Raw genomic sequence first — 23,751 nt, 5'->3', positions numbered from 1 at the left:
AAGCCCAGTAAAAGAAAGGATTTTGGTGGAGGCCGTGTGTCTTCGCTTACTCTGTGTTAAAATCCGAATCCACGTAGTTTGCAGTCAGGTGTGTGTGTGTGTTTGTTGTGCGGCGGTCTCGAGGTCAACAAGTTCTCTGGGTGAGTTCACTTTTGTGTGTGTGTCACTGAGGCACACGGTCAGACTGCAGGCCTTCCGTTGTTAAATAATCGGCGAGGTCACAGTGGGTAGAGGGAAATAGCTTTGTGGCGTTTTAGCACTATTTAAGCTCTTGCAGAAAGTTAGATGAGGAGGCGGATATTACTCTCATATAGGCGCGCTGAATATGAAGCTAACTGTACAGCCGACAGCTGATAACGACGGGAGGTGGCCTGGCTCCGTCCAAAAGCGTTAAAAACCTCCACGGGTGCGTTCAGACGTGAAACAACGCACGTTTTCATTCCTTGGATCCAACCGCTAGACCAACGGGTTGAGCAACCGCTCGGCTAAAACAAACATCTGGTACAGGTAACGTACTTTTCGGGTATGGATGTCAACCAAGTAAAATGTTTCTCCATCCGTGCTCTTGTAAATTCTCACGGGGTTGCTGCCTGAAGTTCAGTTATCAAACACAAGCTTTGACTTGTTCCCTGAATGGTTCATCGAGCCTACCCTATAGGCAATCACGTTAGAGGGTTACGAGTTATTGCCTCGGAGCAAGGCCACAACAACAGCTCGACTGAAGTGGACCTGGCAGGGCGCTCAGGTTCTTTCTGTTACTTCCCTTCAGTCTCTGTCCTTTGTCCTGCTGTCTCAGTGCTTTCGTGGAGTGGGCTCATAAAGCCTCACGACAGGCACAGTTTCTACTTCAAGCTGAAGCAGCTTCAGCTTAAGTGTCTTCACTTTGGTCAGTTCGGATCACCTTGACACAGGTGTCGCTTCAGGAAGCCAGAAGCGACTCCGAGAAGTTACCGCCAAGAAATAGTCCTGCCTCCAACTTTCTGTTACCGTTACAGTTTGTCATTTTCACACTTGAGTTTTTGTGGGGATCAAAAACCAAGATATAACAGGTCAGTTTGTTAGCGTTACAGGAGCTGGTGGGTTGATTTTTTGCGATGTTTGGGCAAAGGTAAGCTAGCTGTTTCCAACTGCCTGCTGACTGTGGCCTCACAATTTGCTGTTTCATTGATGTTTATCAGTTCTGGCAGAGTACTTAGAACAAACAGGTCATTTTCTAAATCACGCCACTCCCAACAACCATCAGTGAATGCGTCACACTGGCTTAATGGAAATTATCTTATGCTGTTTAATTTTTTTATTTTTCATTTTTAAAGCAACATCACACCAAGGAAGTTAGTCAGTGTGCGTGTTCAGCAAAGCAGTGCTCATTTCAATGAAACGCCAGATTTCAAAATTGATTCTACCGTTCAGTACCACCAACCGCTGAATATACTGCTGAAAGAAAAATCAACAAAGTCAATGAAACCGGTCAGCGCTGTCTAACTGTCCAGTTAGTTAGGATCTCCGTCGGTTGCACGGATGTTTGAAACGCAGCGGACGGGGCTTTTAACCAGCCGATACACGGCATAATGAATCTCAGGCTCTCTCTTTGCTCGCCACTCAACAAAAACACGCGCATTCGGCCTTGAATGTCACTGGTCAACAGCTCTCCTCGCGGCCTTCAACTGTGACACGCGTCTAAGTCAATACGAAGCCCAGCTTGAAGGGTAAAGGTCCATTTGCGATAAGGCTTAAAGATCAAACACTGACATCAGTCAGTTTCTCGCATCCTTGCCTTTCTTACAACTTGCCCGCGCAAAAAGAAAAAAATGCTATCTGTCAGCAGCACGAGGCTGATGAGAAGCTTTATTTCTCATTCATGTCGGCGACAGTGTACTTTGGGCTGTGTGGTCAATCAGATCTGTTTGAACAGATCCAGGACGGCAGCTGCTGATGTCGCGCCCCTGACATATTGTTTTTTGCTGCGTAGATGAGGTGTTTCAAGCAGCCTGAGAAGTGTCAACCCCAATGTGTATCTCTTTTTTTTTTTTTACTTGTATGCAGCCCAACGCCTGTTACCCTGTCATGAGCTATTCTTTTTGCCTTCTCTTAAGCCGACTTTCCATACATTTCACGGCCCCCCGGCACAGCAACCACGCCACACCAGAGTGTTGACTGACTCCGTGCTCATTGTGAAACTCCTCCAGAGACGCGGTCAGCATTCGCGGTGACATGATTTATCTGCTGTTTATCACCTTGACCCCCCGGTGACGGCTCGGCGCCGCGGCACGTGATGTCACACCCGCCGTTTGATGCTCCTGGCGCTGAGAGCAGTGGCGAAAGTGCCGCACCTCAACGGGGTCACCCGGCGTGGACAAACAAAAACATTCCGACCGGTCCTAAAGGTCATAAAGCATTGAATATCTTTCCCACCTGAATTATTTTCCAACCACTGGCAGCCATAAAAAAATGAAAGTTGTATTTGTGTATTGTTCAGTCACGTTCACCCGCTTGCTTCTTCACTCTCTGACTCTCCTCCGCAGGTCAAAGCGACCAGATTTGACCTCACTCTTACCTTGAATAAAGTCACCAATCTCTCTGCGTTTGAAAACTGTCGGAAACATTTGGGATAAGTAATCAGCACGAGACAATACGGAGCAAAGAACTCAGCGTTTTTAGTCATTTCAATGTGGAAGCGTTACATGTTATATCATCAGTTTTCATCACTGCGGCCGTCTCCGCAGCCAGACTCGAGATCAAATAGGGGAAAAGAACATGTCAGCCTCTTTCTGAGGTCCTCAGAATTGATTTTTAAGATCCTACTCATTACCTTTTGAAGCACTTGGCTTGGCCCCAGATTACACCGCTCTCTTTATCAACTCTCTCCTTTTCAACCCGCACACAGTCTGAGGTGTTCTAAGAGGATGGAGAAATGTCGCTTTTAGAGGATCCCAGCTGTCGAACTGACCTGCTGGATGAGCTCTCCAGTGTGCTCAGTACGTCTTACATACCCTGTAATAAAGGGAAAGATACCCAGCAGTTAAATGATTTGTTACACTCCTAGATCCTTATTCGCTTCCATCTTATTCCATGTTCCCCGAAAGTGATTAGACCGCATCTGCGGAGTAGTGCGCCGTAACCTGCAGGGTGTGAGCTGAAAGCGTTAACAAAAAATGGCAACCTCACTAGACAAGAGTGACACCTGCCACCATGGTTACTGTTCAAGTCAAAAATTGACATAAACAAAATCAAAGTCACCTAATGCAGGTTTTTTCAAATACAGTACCTCTTGCTCCCTGTCAGACGTAAAAAAACAAAAACATTTTGTGGGTATTTGGTATTTTTGAGTTTGTAACTTCCTGGAAGGCCATTAATGAAATGAAATGCATCGGGCCACAGGAAGTAGCACTTGATTAGCCGTGTCGTTGGGACTTTAAAGTCTGTATCACAGGAAAGCAATGTCATTTTTTTTTTTTAACTTACCAGACTGTTCAACTTGATCTAGTACTAAGTCAATATAGTATAGAATAGAATAGCCTTTATTGTCATTGTACTGTGGGGGTTCAACGAAATTTGGGGTGCTCTCACAGAGCCACCGTGCATCACAAAGAGAGGACAAAAAACAGCATACCACAAAAAACAGAAACAATATAAAACTAGACGGAGATTAAAAAAACAGGCTATATATGCACGTTAGCGATGATTATTAATCAACAATCTCATTGTGCTAATATGTTGTGAAAGTACCAATAGTCAACCCTGCAATACTGCCACCGTATTAATATCCTCGCATTTATTAAGTGCGTTTATGGAGATTGGAGAGTGGAGAGACATACAGAACAGTGTTTGTGTGCATGTTTATGTTTGTATTTTCATTTATATAGAGGTGTTTCATTCGTTCAATTTCCATGCTTTACTAGATTTCTTTCTTAAGTACTTTTTTATTCATTCTGATTGATGAGGTCCCTGCTGCTCGTATAGGCTACAAGTGGTTGCAAGCACACACCGAGCAAAAAGAGTTTTTAAATACATCTTCATGTAAATGCCAGTTAACAGGTCACCTATATTAAGTGCGACTTCGTGTTTATTCGTACCACTTCACTTCACGTGTTCTGTTTATGTGTGTGTGTGTGTTTGTGTGTGCATTTCTGACACTGCTGCTCTTTCTGTTCCACCTGACAAAAAGGTGTCTCTTGAGAAGGGTATTTAACGGTGAACGACTGTGTCATGCTATCAGATTTTGGCAGTCTCAAGTAGATTCAGTCATTGCACAAATCCTCAAATCAAGAGATGGCAGACTCTTGAGACACAACAGATTACCAGAAGAATGCTTGAATTTGCTGTAAAAAAAAAATGTCTTTCTCCTCTCTAGTGTGTTGTGTTGGTTTGTAATTGTAGTGTGAAAATGTGTTTTTTTTTTTTTTAGCTGAGTAGGTGGCAGTTTGCACAAACTGGGAGTTTAGACCACCCAGAACAGAGGAGGGCCTTGGGCAAGATCAGCGACCACACGGATCTTGGTGTGATGCGACGGCCAATCGCCTGAAGGAAAACGAGTGCGATGGTCGCGCCGGAGTGTAGGGTTTGCCAGTGTCTTGGAGGCTCGAGCCACTGCATTATAATGATAATCATGAAAAAAACAGCAAAAAACAAACATTGAACCAAATTGTAAAACAAGAGAGTAAATCATTTCTTTAAACTTGTCTCCTAGTTGAATTTTTACCTAATGCTCAATCTAATATAAGGTTTAGTGACTGTCCAGCAATACGGTACTGTGAGTTACATCACTTAGGTAACTTACGTTAAAAGACTGTATTTACTTGACCCAAAGTAGGATTTTTCCTCAACCTAACCTAGTCGTTTTTGTGCCTAAACTTAACCCAACCGTGGCCGTTTGACAACGTTGATAACATTCCTGAAGTCACGATACGTTACAATATGTGAACTGTTCATCGGCAAGCATTATTTCCAAAGTGAAACCCGACATTGCATGTAACATATTACTGCTAACCTTAATGCGGAGCCCTTTACGTGCAAAACTCTAGAGGGGTAGGTAGAGTGTAATAGCTTATGGCCATTATCTAAGCTGCTGTATTTGATGGAGTTGGAGGCGAGAACATGTGAGTTTAAAAGTACAAAAAAAACGATGGTACTTCCTGAGGAAACTTATAAAGGCAAAATCCCTGTTTTTTGAAATGACAGTGCTTGAAAACTTTTTACAGACGGGCAACAGATTGATTCCCGACTGGAAACATTACAAATTGAAGGTGACATACCTCCACAGAGCCCTAGGAGTTGTAGGCAACGCAATCCATGCTGCTGCCTGCCAAGTGATACAGAAGTATCCGCTGCCATACCAGACTACGCAGCGGAGACTGTTCAACTCATCCTCACCGCTCCTCCAAAAATGATGTTTTTTTTTCTCTTCTGTTTTGTGTGTAGCGCATTTCCTATGTACAATTCAGTGTTGTTGAATGATACATAACTTCATTCAGATACAAGGCACTCGAACTGTCAAGTGTAAATGGGACCTCGGACACAGAAAGCAGATAAATGCATGACATTGACAGAATCGAGGGTCGCGCACAACTGATGTCCTCCTGGAATACGTAATCGTTTCAGTGTGTAGCGTCGAGATCAGTGCGATACAAATACGAGGTGGAATTATTCATGGCAAAAGTGCTATTCTGTACAGATATGAGTAAATGCCAGCTGCCTGAATGAATCTTTTAACATCCTCGTCCCCGCACTCCATAAGCTGGTTGCCATCTTACATAAGGAATCTCCGCTCATCCAGACAACACATGATGATATCATGACCACAGAAATATGTGTCAGGCACGGAGCTCCGAGGCACCGCAGAAAACGTTTGTCGGAACGTGAATCACCCCGGGATGACAAGCATATTACATGCTACTGTGTCGTGATCGGAGTGTGAGCTGAATGTTTCATGATTTGAGGCCCTTCATGGTTAGCGCATTGATACAAAGTGCCATTTAGAGAAGTAATAAATCTATGTTGTCGTTTCGATGGAGCACGTTCGTGATGCAAAACTGGAACCCACGGAACAACCCGTGATAACCCGCTTGATTGAAAGGTGAAAAGGTGAAGTGACAATCTGTGTGGAAATTATAGACATATTCTGCCATCCGGTGTCATCGCATTTGATTTTGGTTGGATTTCAGTTCCCTCTCAGCAGAACAGTTCATCAATGTGGCATTGTGGCCTACGGACACGGAGGCAAAACATGCAATTTCCCGTCTCCGGCTTTGGGGAGTAATAGAAAAGTGAACGGTTACGAGGCAGTGGTTATCTCTCTTAGCTTGTGATTTCGAATAAAAAACCCCAAAACGCGGTCGTTTTACTTTGCAGACGTGGAGACGATCGAATTGATTCATCGTGTGTCCATACGGGCCCCAACAGTCTTCAACTGCATCAATTCATGTTTTTAATATGGTTGACACGTTAAACAGTTTGATGTATGTACAGTTCTGAATTAGCTTGCACAGGAAAAAAAAAAATATATTGATGACAAATTTTGATCACACCACAAGTGATTAATTGTATGTTGTGTGTGATTGCATACACAGAGCATTTATAGTCATTTTCCCTTAACCATCTTCACCATCATTAAGAATTCTGGTCTGCTTTCATACTGGATTTGCTACTTATGTCATGTAATTATGTGTAATTCAGTCTTTTCCGTAATGTGTTTACACATACGGCACCGGGGCTGTTGTCCTTTCATATAAAATACTTAGAAACAGACAAAAGAAGAACAAAGAAAAACCACCAAGTATCCACACTCCGCATTAAGGGGTTTCAAACACATTTTCCTGATAGATGGTAGAAATAAATAGCAAAACAAAGATTTTGAACAGGAATTACTGTTTAACAAGGGCTTCTGATTTTCACAAAACAACTCCCCCAGGCACACACATCAGAGCAGACCTGACAAAATCAAAAATCACTTGTCACGTCCAATCACTCCATTCGCAATTTAGCGTTTTGATTTTGTTTCTTTTGTGAAGGATTGGTAATGAGCCGTTTGAGGGCTCAAAGAAGGAAATGATTGAATTAGACTTGACTTTGGACATATCGGCCTTGATTTGGGACTTGTGGGTCTTCCCCTGGGACATGTTATTGATAGTCATGACCTTGCAGGTGTTGATGTGGGACTTGGTGTTGACTTGCGACTTGACCCAACACTCTACTTGGGGCCCGACTTGCTCCCGACCAGACAAACCATCTCTGCATGGCTGTGGTTGACCTTTTTTTCAGAGGGATCCACGTCACCGATAATACGTGTAAGGTCTCAAGATAGCTCCAGGAACACGACAGTCTCTTTAGCTTGGTCCCTAGATTATGGAGACGACAGATAGAAAATATCGTCCGGAAGTGACTGACGTTACCAACACCCTCACGGACCATCGCCCGGGTGAGACGTTAATGGCACCGTGTTCTATTCAAAAGCTCAAAGAAGACTGACAGCTCTCAGTCGGGGTCGAAATCAGCGCTTGCTGCACCAATATAGAGGATGAAACAGGAGGAAGAGAGAAAGAGACAGAAAGATGATGAAAGGTACAGAAAGAGTTGGAGGATTAATAGAACAAGTGACTTTTCAAAAAGCAGGCAAAGGCCTACTTTGTGCCAAATTGATGACACTCATTCTACTGCAAAAGATGGTCTGTAAGACAAAACCTAGGCATTCTAGAAAAACGACACAAATGAGGTTAAAACTGGTCAATCTGATTGCCAAGTTAATTCACATTTAGTGACTGAGTGCGTGTATAAATATATGCAAATATAAACGGGCTATAACCTCCCCAGAACACTGTGTCAAGGCTGTGAATGAAGTGAGAAACAGTAACACCGGGACACTATCAACCAGCGCAGTTGACACCCAGATTATGATCGGCACGAGGAGATGCATGTTTGAGATTCATGATTCGGATGATAGGTAACAACACGGTCAGTTAGTTGGGAGGAGGTTATTTTTCATTCCCATCCTTAAGAATCATTAACTAAAAGGACAGCACACACGGAAACGCACACACACTGCAGCAGCATAACACTCAGAAGAGAACAAAGCAGCCAGTAATACATACAGTTTCTTACTCGGATCATAAACCTCTCCAGTCCACTGGGCTTAAGTGGCATCTCTTCAGGGAGCTGAATGGAAATACATGATGTGCTGGCTGGATCAGTGAGTGCAGTTTAAAGCTCGGACAGAGAGTCTCCAAATCTCCAATCAAATATGATCTACAACTTTCTGAACTACAAAGTGGAATGAAACTTTGGTCAAAAAAACAAGATATATTGGAAATTAAGTACGAACAGAACAAATTGAAAGCCCATACCTGACGTAAACAACCATGGTTTAATTAGCACTACACTTCTGCAGACCCCTGGAGTCCAACAGAGATTTATGACTTCAAAAACGGAGAAATCATTGACAGTGTATTGATCGGCTGACTCAGACAGAACCAGGGACGTGCAGAAAACCTTATCGGAGGTAGGTGCTCCAATTACACAAAGTTAAAATGATTAAAAGGTGCACTGTGTAGTTTTGGGAAAGAGATTTTATAGCTCTTCATTCATTGATTTTTTTTTTTTTGATGCCTTAGCAAACTAAATAAACAAACTTTCAATTGAATAAGCAGACTGCATTGAAAGGACACCGCAATTTTATACAGTTTTGCTTGTATTTGGCGGACCCTGCCACCTTTCTAGCTTCAAACAGTAATCCCTTTAAACTTCCACTGGATAGCTGATGCATGATTTTGAAGGTGACGTCGCGTAACGCTAATACCAGTACTCAGGCATGTGATTGGAAAAGGCCTACAAAAGCAGGAAGGCATACAAAGTATACTCCCCTCCCCCCAACACAGTGAAATTTCACACTTTTTCCCCCCAAAAATCTATTTCTTGTGCTATCACAATATAAAGTAGGCCGAATCATTGTTGAATGTTTATTTTTTCACATTCAGTTTGTGATTTAATTAGTTGATGTCTCAATACAAAAAGATTCTAAAACACCATACACAATTAACGGTAGAACTTACGGTCAAAAGAATAATATGGAATCAAAACATTCAGAATGACAGGGGGCTTATTAAAAGGTGCACTGTGTACTCACTCCAAACAATGGCAGAGATGGCACAAAGGAGCAGGTGGGAGTTCTGGTCAGCATCAAACCAGACATGGCAGTGTTTTGTTACAGCTGCAATTTTTAACAGTTCGATCAATATTTGATAGAACTTTCTCCTTGCCCTCTAAAAGCCCCCAGCATGTTTTGATTCTGAACAAATGTTGATTTAATGACCTGAGCCAACGTGTAATACACATGTAGATACCGTGCTGAAAGCAAAGATGAGAATATTGGCAACCTGCAGCTCATTGTCTGTTTTTTGTTGTTTCTCTCCGCAACGGTTGAAATTCTATCTTTGTCTCAGCTGATGTTGAAAATTGATACCCCCGTGTCTAAAAGGAGGCAGGCTCAGAGTCTTTTTGGTGCATTTTAGTCTATATTGATGTGTGCTGAATCACACTTAAAATTTCAATTTGCATTTTAACAAGGCCGACTTTGTGCTCAGATGATGTGGAGCTCACTCTGGACGTGAGCGCGGACTCCCCATTCTGTTTTATCATGAAGGGACGTTTTATATCACAGCAGTCTTAGCCACAACTAGTAAGATTTTATTCCAGTTCAATCAAAACAAACTTACTTTGTGCTTTTCAAGTGACGCGTGAAATCGGCCCACACGGCTGCTCAAGCTACAAAAGAGCTGACTGAAATGTCTGACAAGCCAGGAGAGCATCTTCTTGTCAGCCATTTCTCTGGTCATTCAGGTGAAAAATCAGGCGTCGTGACTCCCCCTCAAACTGCGCTTCAAATTACAGCCATCTGGCAGGAATTAGGCAACGCTGTGTTATTCCATCGCCTTATGAGATAACTCAGTTCGGAGGAAAATTAGACATACTTGGAGAAGTTGGCATGGGCGAAGTGTTCTTCCCTGCTCATTCCTCTCAGAGCTCCTAGTTTTTGTGTTGCCACGTTTCAAAGGGCAAGCGGCTTGACGTAAGCTACACCTAGTTGGGTTTTTTATATTTGAAGAATTCCTATTTAGCTGTGGCAGCTAAGATAGTAGCATACCGGTGTTTGGATTAATGAAGAGGGTTCTCACTCGCTCTTTAAGCCAAAGTAATGATAGCGTTACATAAGCGAAACTCAGGGGTTTTTTAAATGTTCAGTCCGGTGGAACTTAAACAAAACTGAGCTGCGAAGGTTTGGAAGGGCTCTAGTTTTGCCAGTCAAGATTTTTAAGCCGACCATTTTGACCGTCAGTTGTTGTGTTGTGTCAAATTAGGTGGAGGGAACTAGCAGCGCCTGGCTAGTTAGCAGGAGCCAGCTGATTAGCACAGCTCCTCGGGTGGTGAGGTGCTTCTGTCTTGTTATGCGGTACCAATGATGGGTTCATAGTGCCATTATACTTCTCAGACTGACATTCGCAAGAAGGAACTCTCATCGGTAACAAGTTGGTGCAAGTTACACTGCAGCTCGTTAGCATAACACGCCTGAAACGTCGTACGTCATGTTCATGTCAGGATAAAAATCCATAGACTCTTAGACATAGAATTACTCTTTTCCCTATCATAATTTGGGCCATTCGGTACATTACATTTGGAAAGCCGATGAGAGCCACACGATTAAATGATTGTATCGCCATCACGTTAGCCTGGCACTAAACCAAAAGTTAGCCAGCTCGGTCAGGGATCGAGGTATTTTCAGAGTCGGGAAGTCGAGCTTTTTTGGCTTTAAAACACCACTGAGCAGCTTTCAGGGGAATGAATGGGGCTCCACCTCCAACACTGTGGCCAGTAATAATAATAAATAACCAGTGGATGTTGATAACCCGGGTCTTACATTTAGATCAAAGCTGAGCTGATGTGATAAAAACCTGCATCTACTGCAGAGTCAAATGACCCAGGTGTAAATGCAGAGTTTACACATTCCCTTTGCAGGTTTAATTCGGATTTTTGACAAGTGGAAAGGGGTAGTAGGTGCAACGCAGCAAACCTCACTGCGACGCTCAACCAAAAAACAATGTAGCCCACAGACTTGTCCCGGTGCTCTTAACTCACATGCATTAGGTAGAGGCCAGTATTTTTCAAACCTGGTCCTATGAGCCCCCTGCCCTGCATGTTTTAGATGTTTGCCTGTCACAGCACCATCGAGTCAAGTGACTAGGTCGCTATCTGGCTTCAGCAAAGCTTTTTGACGAGCTGATTATTTGAATCGGGTGTGTATAAGGGCAAGGAACCCCAAGCTCCAGGACGGAAAAAAAGTGTCCCAACAATACGGCACTCAGCTTCAAGCTTCAAACCATTAGGCTACACAAGCAATATAGAGCAACACAGCAGCAGTGGGTAGGTCAACCTACAAGAAGAACACAAAAAAAAAAATGTGAACCCACATTTAAATATCATCATACAGCGTATTCACCACCATCCGTACGGGACGTCACATTAGATCACTCAAAGATGGGCGGGAGAGCTTTTAACACGCGACGATCCACCAATGTGCCACGCAGGAAAAAGGCTAGAAAAGAAGGAAATGAATTAAGACATGCCATGCAAAGAAAGGATGAGCTATGCATGTTAAAAACTCGCTCTGGTCTGGGGCTGTGTTCACAAAACACCACACCACAGTGAACCGAACACACATGCTAATGCGCTCACCTACCTTAAGGCATTTCCCAACCGCACACGTACCTTACAACACGCAAATAACGCTGCGTCTTATTTGCATGTCGCCGACAGGGATCAGATATTGAGGATGCCAACCTTTGTCTGGGACGTGTAGCAACAGCCTCATTCTTTCAGCATTATATCATAATATGTGTAGGCAGCGTGTTGTTGACCCTTTTAAAGCAAACCCATTATGCCTTTTCTGTTTGCTTTCCTGTCCTTCAGTGTGTAATACACATTCTTGTGCGTGTTAAAAGCTCTTAAGGAGTCAAGTTCACGGGAGCTCCTCTCTCCCACAGAGGAACACTGCTCCTGAAGTGCCTGAAACACCTCTTCAATAGTCCCGCCTTTGTTTCCATGACCTTGTGACATCACACTATGCCACATGTTTGAATAATGTGTGCCTGTATTCATGGTAGAAAGTGGAGCTGACACGGTGAGCTGTGCTGGCTCAGGCGTGCGTGAGCTGACCAATCAGGGCAGACTTGGGTATTTAGGATAAGGTGGGGCTGTAAAGAGACAGGAGTTTACCGGAAGCATTAAAAAGTTAACTGTAAATGACCAACGTGACTCAGGGAGTGAGATGAAATTATTTTTTGAATCATTCTTACAAGCTTGTGAAGTAGCCAGATTAAGACGTCTAGGGTCTCAAATTTGAAAAGCATGTTTAAAAAGACGCTGTTACGCCATTTGATTTATTATTCATATATCTTTCAAAATCTTGGTTATTCTGTCTTTTTCCTAGTTATTTCACGTTTTTTCAGCGGTCCAAGGGGTCAAATCTATCATTCACCAGGTTACACACCCTGTCTAGTCTACGGTCCTCAATATTCGGTTGTTCTGTCGCCCCTAAATTACCGATGTCTGAACAGAGCCCATACATTTTACTCAGATCGGTTCAGAATCTAGGAAACCTAGCTGCTCTGATGAGGTTTTCATCACAGGTGCGCTTGCCCCTGTTGTTCACACACGCACTTTTATTAAGACGCCCGTGTAGCGGTCGTCGAAGAGCACTGATTGTTGTGCATTGTGCAGCCAGACAGATATGTCTCTGCAGCTTCTTCTTTATTTAGCATAGACTGCAGACCCACAGAGTCTTTCAAGGGGCAAACTAAACAAAACTCAGTACCTTATCACTGTGAGAGTCGGCCCATCGCTGGATCCCCATAGTACCTAAAAACAGCCCCATTGATAAACCTCATTTGGTCGTATGTACCCTTTGTGCACTCCGGGACAATTTCCAATGGGAATAGTTCGTGCTGTTTCCTTCCTGAGAGGCACTTTAATTAAGATGGATGGTCTAAGATGCAGAATGAAGTGGAAAGTTATGTTTTTAGATTATGATAATGAAAAAAAAGAAAGAAAAAATCTCTCATCGCTGATGAATAGACACACAGAAAGGTCTCACTTGCTGACTTGCTCACTCTTGTTGATGTAGTCTTGGTTCTGAATATCTCTATCCTCATCAGTGGCATTGTCTGGGACCTCTTTTTGAATTTAAAAACACGGCAGTTGAAAAGGAGAGCAGACTCACTTTGCAACCCGGCCTGAAAATAACTTTTTTAAAAAGATCACTCAGGCTCAGACTCATTAAGCCTTTTTAAAACTATCCCAATTATATTCCCTTTTCTGCTCGGATGCGGGCAAAATAATATATTACGATCATGAAGAAAAGCGAGAAAGAGGCTGCCAGTTCAACTTGTTTTCACATTCAGAGGTGCTAATGCAGCCTTGATCTGAATGGACATATCAAATAGGGAGAAATAAAGACCCCAGACCTGTTTACAGCCCTGCACTCAAATCATTATGTCCGTCTGGTCTGCGGTCAGTTTCATCATCATCATCAGCAATGCAATTGCATGCATTGAGAAAATCAGGTTTAGGTTCACGAGGCTGGCTTTGAAAGTGTGAACGTGTAGTCATATACCCCCCCCCCATCACCAAGAGATCATGCGCTCCAGCTTTAAGGCCGACACACTAGGCCCACCTCTGTTTTAATATTTCTCTGATCCATTCTCTCTATGTGATCTGCAACTCTCTTTGTTCTCCTCGACGCTCATCTTACATCGTGCATTAAACACACGGTTGTTTACTTGACAGCGATGAAGCCACAGCGACCTCCGCCCCGTTGCTGTACATACATGAGTATGATATGCACTTCATATCTGGCAGGCAGCCGTCTGTCTGCACATATCCGAGCGAGATTAGATAAAAAGAGGAAAAGGGGAAATTGTTTTTCGGTCGGCCATGCGCGATGTCAGAAAAAGAAAAACAGACGCGGATCACACAGGTGACAGCAGAGAACATACGGAGGGCATGCGACCAATATCGACCGCGCAGGCAGAGCGACATCACAGGAGCGGGGACGTAAACAGACATCTCGAGGGGCCGTTGCTCTGAAAGGGAAAAAAAAAAAAAAAAAGGAGGAAAGCAATATCAATGCAATAAACAGAGCTCGAGTGAACTTTTGGCAGCTCGCGTCTACTCGCAAAAGCAGAGATGAACTGAGACGAACTTAAAACTAAAGGAGCGGTTCAGCCAAAAATGAAAGTTCAAGCCGTCATCTGCTCAGCCCCATGCCGATGGAAACCACCGAAGAAGCTTTGGACGAGACATTTTGGACTAAAATGTATAAAAAGCGGCCATTTAAAACGTGAAAAAGGCTTCTCCCACAGCTAGCGAGTTCTCAGAAGCTCAGGGCTCCCAAACTGATTTGAAAAGACGTTAACCAGACCCTGGACGAACCGCCAAGCTTGTTCACCCGCTTTGAATTGGGAACGCGCTAACACCTTGAGCTAAGCAGCTAAGCATGTTTTGTCTTTTTTTTTTTTTTTTTTCAACAGTTATAAACGTCTCCATCTGCAACGCTGCTTCGCCCTGAAGCTCTAGAAGTGTTTGGTGGATTGGGAAACTTCGCCTGATTTTTTTCCATCACCATGAGGGTCAGCAGATAACGAACGAGTTTTTACAGATTTTGCTGAGCTGTAATTTTCAGTAAGTGTCTGAGCCACATCTCCACATCTGACAGACATATGTTGCCAAAAGTCCACTGCCCAGCAAGAGTTCCACATTCTGGCTTTTAAGTATGAAGCTAACTGAAGTTCAATCAAGTGCAGACTCGTTAACATCCCGGTTGCCTGAACACAAAACAAACTTTACACGTTTTTGCCTTTGGAGCTTAACACTGCCATCGATGACTTTGACTGTAAAAGACACATTTTTTTCAAGCCATAAAAGTGAATACCACAATACGTTTTAATCAAATGTTAAAACGTTAAAACTCAGATTGTTGGAGCTTGATCGGAAATTAAATATACTTCATCCGAAACCCAGGTTTCTCCTCTGTATCACGCTCTATCAAGAGTGGGGAGTATTGGAACGAGGAGGAGCAGCCACAGTGAGCCGTGAGGTGAAGAACAGATAACAGCCGGCTCTCAGGCAACAACGGTTATAACATTGTGTCCTGATGTTGGTTGGGAAACCCAGGTAAGCCACAGGTGTTGCTAATGTAACCCTAGACTCCTACGATCTGCACCAAAAGTCAATGGGGTCTAATCTGTGTCGGGACCCATCCTCCACCCAAATCTCGTGGAAATCTAATAGCTTTTGTGTAATCCTGCTGACAAACCAACCACCAAACAAGGGACACAGGTGAATACATACACCACCTGTCTCTGTGGAGGTGATGAAAAGGCGTTTCTTCCAGTGTTAAGTGTTTTGCTCTTCACTTCACTGACTCTGTGTCTGAGCCACATAACCACCGCGACGCACTCAGCGGTCTCCTATTGCATAAATACTATTATCTCCAGATAATTGTCCTCAGCGAGTCATAAACAAATTAGCGCATCACAAGACGTGACTTTCGATCAACTGCCAGATTCATCAAATCTCCGTTTCTCCTCCTGCTGTTTATTGAAAAGTGCAACTGGAGACAAGTGTAGCTGCGTGCAGTAAAAGAGAGCAACATCTGTACGCGTGCTGTGTAAAACGCTTACTGGGAGCTGGAAGGCTGTTCCGTGCGCAGATGTCAGAGTACTTTATAAATCTGCGAAAACAGCTTCACGGCAGGACGACATGAAGCCAGTTTAGCTTTCACATTTTTGTGCTTTCCAAGAACACAGCGAAAGCGACAAGAATTCCTGCCTGCTTCTGTTTGCAGCCCGTCCCCCCCCTGCTGTGCTGCAGCTCTGGCTCTGGTTCATTTTTGTCACAAACATGTAAATATTGGCTCATTGTCAGTTCCTGTCGGGAATTAATGGAAAGTGGCAAAGTTAATTATTTAAAAAGATGATTTCATTGATGGGTATTGAGGTGAGGGAATGGCAGGAACGATGGAGGAGGAGGAGGAGGAAGAGGCGGAGGAAATCTACAAAAAAAGACATGAGGAAGACACGACGATATGCTTGACAGCGAGTGGACAGTGTGTGAATCGCCTATTTGACCTTTATTGATCTGTTCCTCTGATTACGGCACGGACAAATACACACACTGGCGCACACAAATGCGCGCACACACACTCAGTCTCAGGGGTCCCATCAATATTCTTTACTGAGAAACCTCTCAGGCAGTTTGCATCTGGTCTTAATTACATCGAGAGGGTGAGGGTTGGATCAGTCGGACCAGAGAGGACCAATGAAAATAACTGTCTGCCAGTGCTTTAATTAGGACCAACACACACGTACAGTACGGCACACACTTGAGACGCACTTGAGACACACATTTGATTACTCTGACCTTATGGGCTGTGGCTTATCAGTTCATTGTAAATCGTAAATTTGATTAAATAATGGTCGATTGATCACTTCGCCACAGATTGTGTGAATTACTTGAAATCCTGTGGTTTTTAGCTGGTATTTCCTGTTACCGTCACCACATCTGGTTGTTTTTATGATAATGAAAAGCTGATATTGTTTTTTTTGTTTGTTTGTTCTTTTTTTTTTGTCATACAGCATCATTGTGCGGAAATAACGTAAAATGAGCCAAGATGAAACCAATGGTTTTCAGTCACAGGTTTGAAATCAGTCAGGCTGTTGATTTAGTTAATGCCGTTGAGTTAGATTGATACCACTTTCAAATATGTGTTTAATTCTATAGCCAGTTGCTTCAAGTTAAAGTGGACACAGACAACTTTTCAACTTTCTGTCTATTTCTTTTCTTTTCTTTCCGAGGGGTTTCCCTGTGATATTCGTCTTGAGCCCCTGTGGTCAGGGGGAACAAATAACAGCTGAATGAAAAAAGCATCATTATTTTTTTGCTAGTTTTTTAGACCATTGCAAGGTTAAGTATCACTTATCACAACTATCAATAACAATCGGTAAACTTACCAGTTATTTCACGAATCCAAAACATTGAAATGCATTATAAACTATTTATTAAGCCTTCATACAGGTTTATGAACATCAGTTGCAATTGCTTCGTTAAAAGAATACAAATAAACTATTGATATAAATATAAATTAACCATTTATTAGTGATGGTTATTATAAAGTGTCACTGAAGACCAAGACATAGATCAGACAAAAAGCTAGCCTCTAGTGGCAAACAAAAGAAGTGCATGTTAAAGCCCTTCTTTGGGTTCAAAACAGAGCTGTGGGCCAGCCAGCGGGTTTATAACATTAACTTATGTAGGCATGTTAAGCTTGATATGACACCAGATGTCATCCATTCCTGCAAATCAATTAATTTGGCCATATGATATCATGTCGAAACTGTCTGAATATGATATCTATTTTAGCCGTGCAGCAACATCTGTTTGTGAGTGCTTTGTGCTTTTGGGCTGACGATGAACATGGCCCTCCTCTTCCTTTCCACATGAAATTATTCTTTGCCGCTGGCACTCGAGCGTCTTTAAAACTTGATGTGGCAGGGGTTCATCATTTTACAAAAAAATAAGCCGGCAGGCACTTGTTAGCAGGCCTGTCAGTTCACCAGGTCTTTTGCAGTACACAGAAAACCTGCTGAGCTTAATATCGACGCAGACGGTCAAGAAGACGCTCTGCTTGTTCATCTTACCGAAGAACACCATGGTGTCTTGAGCCTAGTGCAGGAGTGCAGGGGAATTTCTTTAAAGGGGGATCTTCAAACATTAAAGGTCTCTGTCCAGACAGAAAATGCATATTACATCTCCATTCATGCACACATGGTATGCTCATACCGGATTAAACAGGAATCATGGTTGGTTGCTTAGTTACAGAAAAAAATATGATGTTACTTTCATTTCACTTTACTTTTATTTCATTTTAAAGGACCAAATGATGACAATTTCCAGATCATTTTCGGTGTTTTCCAAAAGGTTGCGAGGTAAATCTGGAGGATTATTGATGACTCATGGGCTCGGAAAGACGAAACTCTGCTACACAAATCTGTATTCATTTGTGGGGTTTTTTCTCTTCTGTAATTTGTGACACATTGGATCATTTTACCTCTTTGAACCCCACAAAGTTATTTTTACTGAAACCATCTTTCAAGTTTAGATGGTAGTACATCCTCCGATGGAACTGTAAAGAACTTATCTGAAAAGTGACAGGTAGTCTCAAGTAGGGGTCACAAGCTGGAAAGGTTTGAAACTTCTGGTGTAACAAATTGAAACACACATTGCATTTTGTAAATATATCGTGTAGGTGAAAGTAGCAGAATGCCGCACAATAACGTACATTACTTGAGTAAATGTACTGAGCTACTTTTCACCGTTCTATGTTTTTCACGTAAAATCTTTCTCTGAAAAGTGAGCAGTAACTTTAGTCGTCCAAGAAATGAAGGACAAGTATAAAGGACAACATCTCCCTCTACAGTGTATCGGAATAGAAGCATAGGTAACATTTTATAGTAATCATTATCATTAAATGGTGTGTTGCTAGTTAATTAAACTTAAGTTAATAGTTATTCAACTGTTAACAAACAATGAAATTCTTTATAAACCATTTATTAGCAATTGTACAGTTGCAAATGTTCGTAGTTAAACTAAACAGTATTTATTAACCACCAAGTATTAAAGGGGCACCATGTAGCTTTGGAGAAGAAATTCAAACTCAGACTTGTAATATCTAAAATATCAATGAGGCACTAAATACAAAGTCAGAAATGTAATTTTTTTCCATACCTTACTAAAAAAGCTGTTCTCAGAGGAAAATAAGGTGTTTGAAGCTAGAGAGGTGGCAGGGTCCGCCAAATGTAAACAAAGTAAAACAGAATGAAATTGTGTTGTCTTTTAAGGTCAGTTTGTTTATTCAGTTCATTCAGTCATGAAAGCAAAGAGAGTCTTGTTTATTTCATCCCCCAAAACTACACACTGCACCTTTAAAAACATCAGGCCCAATGTTACAATAAACAGTTGCTTAATAAATGCTTTCTAAAGCCTTTCATTTTTTGTTAACAGTCAAATAACTATTAACTTCAGTTTAACAAACTATACATTTATCAGTCACTAATAAAGGTTGTTACCAAAGAATCCTATAAAACACGAAACCCTCACACCATGCAGCAGTACCCCAGAATTAAAGTGAGTGAGGCACTTTTATAAATGTTTACACTCCACTTCTGCCGTGAATTCAGGGATGTTGTCAGAAATTGCACGTAAGAGTGCTCGTGTGTCTTAAAGCATTAACTCTGTTTATGAGTCCTTTACACGATGTGGAAAAACGAGAAAACAGACTGCGTGACACAGCTGGAGTTCATTTCTCCGCACTGAAATAAGATGACAGGAATATGAATATGACGCAAGAAACTTTATTTATTTACAGTCAATAATGGCATCTGATAATGATCATATATACAGTATATATAGAGAGAGTGACTATATGCGTTCCATGTCTCGATTAGCAGTCTTAATGAAACTGATTACATAACTGGCTTTGCGAAACATGCGTTAAATGTGAGACGTTGACAACAAGATTTGAAACGAGGCAGTTGCATCTCCGCATATTCTGACATTGGACGCGTGTTTCAACAAAATACACACTTATACAGTCATCATTTTCTCGTGAATACATATTGACAGACAACATCTGCTCTGATAAGTATGAACTGCCTGCCTTCTGTACAGATTTTTTTGAGTCTTTGGGCAAAACATTTGGTTCTGTTCATGCATCTCTTATTTCATTGAATGCCAAATCTATCTTGGGTGAGTTTATACCTGCTTTTTTTTATGTGTTTATGTGTCCACCCCAGGGTGGATGTTAATTCCACAGAGAAAAGGGGTGTTCAATCCGAAGCAATGTCCCTAAGAGGCATGTCGCTGCTCTTACATGAAAAGCCCTGCTTGCATTCAGGTGATTTTCAGGTTTTCACTGAAATTGTTTGGGTTGGGTGCCGCTGTGTGACTTCACACAGAGGCATTTTTTTTTTTCAATTTTTCCATCACGACTTCAAATTGCATTTTCATCAAGCTAAACCCACACTGCTTTCACATCTCTCAGTTGGTGACATTTTAGGGATTTACAGCCACGAGAAAAAAAAAAAAAGCTGGAGTGCCATAATCCATTTTGGAGCAATTTAGGAAAAAAGATTATGACGCTCGCTTTAACACAAAATAAGTGCTGGTAGGTTGTTTTTTTTTTCACTCACTTCATACTGTAGGAATAACCTCCGTGAATAAAGTGAATATACTTGTTCACCTTGTATCTTTTGGAAATCCTCTTAAGTGAATCAGGATCAAGCAGAATACCACAGTAAGCCCGCGGCACGCAGGGTTCCCAGCATGCACGAGTACAGGTGCATGGCCACCCAGGCACAAACACACACATCCGACACATCTACACACAGAGGCATCGGGACGTAATCCAGCTGTGGCAGTGGAGGGGCTGCCTGTGTGTGTGTGTGTGTGTTTTTGTGCTGGTGTTCGGCCACAGGCGTGCGATCCACGTTATTCTGTTTACACTCCACCTGTCCACACTTCATCCCTCTTGTGCCTCATTTCATTAGTTCTGCTGAAACGACGGATTACAAGAGATGCGGCAGAGCAGGTCGCCTCAGTCACCTGGGTCATTAGAAGACATATTATACAACGAGTTCGTGGGTCTGTACTCCATCAAGACAGGGGGATTTGTCAGAAAGTGTGGGTGTTATGGAAAGCCCAATTGAATGGCGCTGTTTGATGAGAATTTTCTTTCTATTAAAAAACTCTTTAGTCTTTTTCGTTTCCATAGGGACAAAAGGGGTCAACCTTTTCAGCTGCGCGGCCAGAAAGATTTGCACACTCTGTACTCAAACTGTGAAATGTTTGATCACACAAGTGTCTTGGAAACCCCAATCTCTTTAAACCCCCGATCCCCTTCGCTTGAGAAAGTGCTGATGACAGTACATGCCTTGCAAACACACTACCCAAAGTCCATGATCTGATATCATCGTGTTGGTGCTGTTCCCGGGGAACATCACAATCGATGTTGATCCAGGACCATCCATACAACCGACCAATCACATGTTTTTGTAATGTCAACACTCTGCGACTGAGGGCAAAGACTGCAAAAATGCTACATTACATTACAATAATACATTGGAGGAGTTTTCCTTTCCAATAGTTGGGTGATGTTGTGAAAGGGTGCACATGTATTTTAACCCCAACAATGGCTTTAACCACCTTTTCCTAAACCTTACCACATTTTTTTTGTGTGTTTTTGTTGCTTAAGCTTAGCAAACTGCGACAGAAAAATGAAAAAAAAAAAAAGAGGCAGAAATAAGGAATTAACTCATTGTGAAAGTAAAAAGTGCACTCTGAATGTGGACTTTGTGTGAGTTAAAGTGATGGTTCTGGTGTAATATTTAGTATGATGTTCCACCAGCGCTGGTCACAAAGCTATGACATCAACACATTAGCGATTGTTTGCCAACAGACCAAACCACACCATGTACAGTCAGAATGAAAGGGTATCTGATCAACTTAGACAAGAAAATCAACAAAAAATATGTCCAACTTTGTTCTTGGAGGCAAACAATGTCCCCTCAATACATTCCAAGCTAATTGGAGAAATACAAAATTAAGAAAACAAGATCAGAATTGACCACATATCTACAAACCAAGAGTAAATAAGTATCATGCAGTGCACCACGGAGTAATGGAAATGGAGTAAAATGGTGGGACAGTTTTTCATCTTCTCTCTACGCCAGAAAGGTCACATCCCGCACGCCTGTGTCGTTTAAGTCATACCGTTCAGTGTTGCACTGCATGCTGGGAGACGACTTGGCAGCTGGGCAGAGGAGCGTGCGGAAGTGTTTCCTGAAGGTGTCGGAGAGGCAGGCGTAGAGGATGGGGTTAGCGCAGCTCCAAGAGTACGACAGCAGGACCACAAACTCAAAAGCTCTGGCGAAGGTCAGGAGCAGGCCACTTTGAAACAGGGAGTAGAAGTTGAAGGTGTAAAATGGCAGCCAGCAAACCCCGAACACCACCACCACTGCAACCACCATTTTGGTGACCTGTCTCTCCAGCCGGTGGCTCTCTTGGTTCGGCGTTGTCGCTCTGAGCCGCTGGGACCTCAGGGTGACTAGCAGCGCCGTGTAGGAGGCCGTCATGATGGTGAAAGGCAAGGCAAAGCCCATGACGAAGGTGTAGGATAAGATGCCGAGCCACCAGGTGTCTGAAACAATGTCTGGTATACACAGGCCTCGATCAGCTGAGAAGTGAAGCGCCATGGGAAGGATGGTGAGGAGCGAGAACAGCCACAAGAAAGCCGACACGATCTTGGCGCAGCGTGGCGTCCTCCAGCGGGCAAACTGGAGCGGGTTGGCCAGCGCCATGTACCGGTCGATGCTCATCACCGTCAGGCAGAAGACACTCGTGAACTGGTTGATGCCGTCCAGCACCATGACCACTTTGCACGCCGTGTCGCCGAACATCCAGCGGTTCTGGAAGTTCTGGCACGCTATGAAGGGAAGACCGACCATGAAGAGTCCGTCAGCCAGGGCCAGGTTGAAAATGTACACCGTCGTGGACGAAGACATCTTGTCCAATTTCAGAATGGCAACGATGACGAGAGAGTTGCCGGCCAGTCCCAGGATGCAAACCACCAGGTAGAGAACAGCCATGGTGATGCCGAAGCCATCGATAGAGTCTTCCAAGTACAAGTGCTCATCCACAAAGGTCTGATTGTAGTCTATCTCTGATAAAAGTGAGGTGTCCATCCTGTCTGCGCATCAAATGACAGATCAAAGTAGAAGAGAAAAGAAAAACGACTAAATTGTTGCTGCTTTTGTTGGAATGCCTCTGCAAGCAGTCCTCAAGACACCTCTTGGCTCCCCGTGGTGGAAGTAAAAAAGCACTCTAGAGGTAGAGGAGTAAACAACTCAACCTACAAAAAACCCCCCCTGAAAATTGAACACCGTTTTTAGGGGTTCGAGAACAGACGGGCTTCAGCAAGTCTTCCAAACTCCCTCCTTTCAGTCAATCACTCCTTCCTTTTATCTTTTGGAGGGAAGAAAAAAAAAAAGGAAAACAACCTGCCAGACTTTATTCCTTTGTGGTGTAGACAGCGCTCATCTCAGATACCCATGTGCACCTTCACACACACACACACACACACACACACGCTCAAACACTCGGGTAAACACACTCGGTGACGCGCAGCGGTGGAAACGAGCAGTACGGCCGCTCGGACGCTCGCCTGGCCGCTCTTTCTCCCTGGGAGCCCTTTTTATATCTCTTCCCCCCACAGTGTGCAAGGAGTGTGTCTGCTGCTGCTGCTGCTGTGTGAGTGCCGCCTGTGACCTCCCCCCCCCCACCCCCCTCCTATTTCCACCAGTCTCAAGAGATTGTGATAAACTCCAGTTTGGCTCATGCCCCTCCTCGGCGCTCCCCCCAGTCCCTGTGCCGTAATGCTGTTTCCAAGGTAAATCCTGGCCCCCATCTGCTACAATACTTTTGTTTTCATAACTTTTTTTTTTTCTCTCCCCACTCTTTCTCCTCTCCCTTCTTCTCTCTTGTCTTCGCTTCTGTTTACTTCACCCCCCCTCTCCTCCCTGCCATCCATTTTGTCTCCGCGCCTGTGCAACCTCCGCAGTTCAGTGGGGGGTCACACAAACACACATACACACACAC

The 23,751-nt window shown here is 43.2% G+C and overlaps 1 protein-coding gene across 1 annotated transcript; it reads right to left on the bottom strand.

Annotated features, from left to right (window-relative positions):
- Positions 1-18,921: 18,921 nt before the first annotated feature.
- On the bottom strand, positions 18,922-23,346 carry LOC115570795 (somatostatin receptor type 2). The gene has a single exon (XM_030399529.1). It carries the CDS (start codon positions 22,836-22,838, stop codon positions 21,819-21,821), a length of 1,020 nt encoding a protein of 339 aa, XP_030255389.1. The 5' UTR covers positions 22,839-23,346; the 3' UTR covers positions 18,922-21,818.
- Between the last annotated feature and the right edge of the window lie 405 nt (positions 23,347-23,751).

This window comes from Sparus aurata, chromosome 20 (assembly GCF_900880675.1).
Source record: "Sparus aurata chromosome 20, fSpaAur1.1, whole genome shotgun sequence".
NCBI lineage: Eukaryota > Metazoa > Chordata > Actinopteri > Spariformes > Sparidae > Sparus > Sparus aurata.
This window is presented reverse-complemented; position numbering and strand designations above follow the sequence as displayed.

Bases quoted from the DNA above. Each gene is read 5' to 3' on its own strand.
- LOC115570795 (XM_030399529.1), bottom strand. From the start codon at position 22,838: ATGGACACCTCACTTTTATCAGAGATAGACTACAATCAGACCTTTGTG.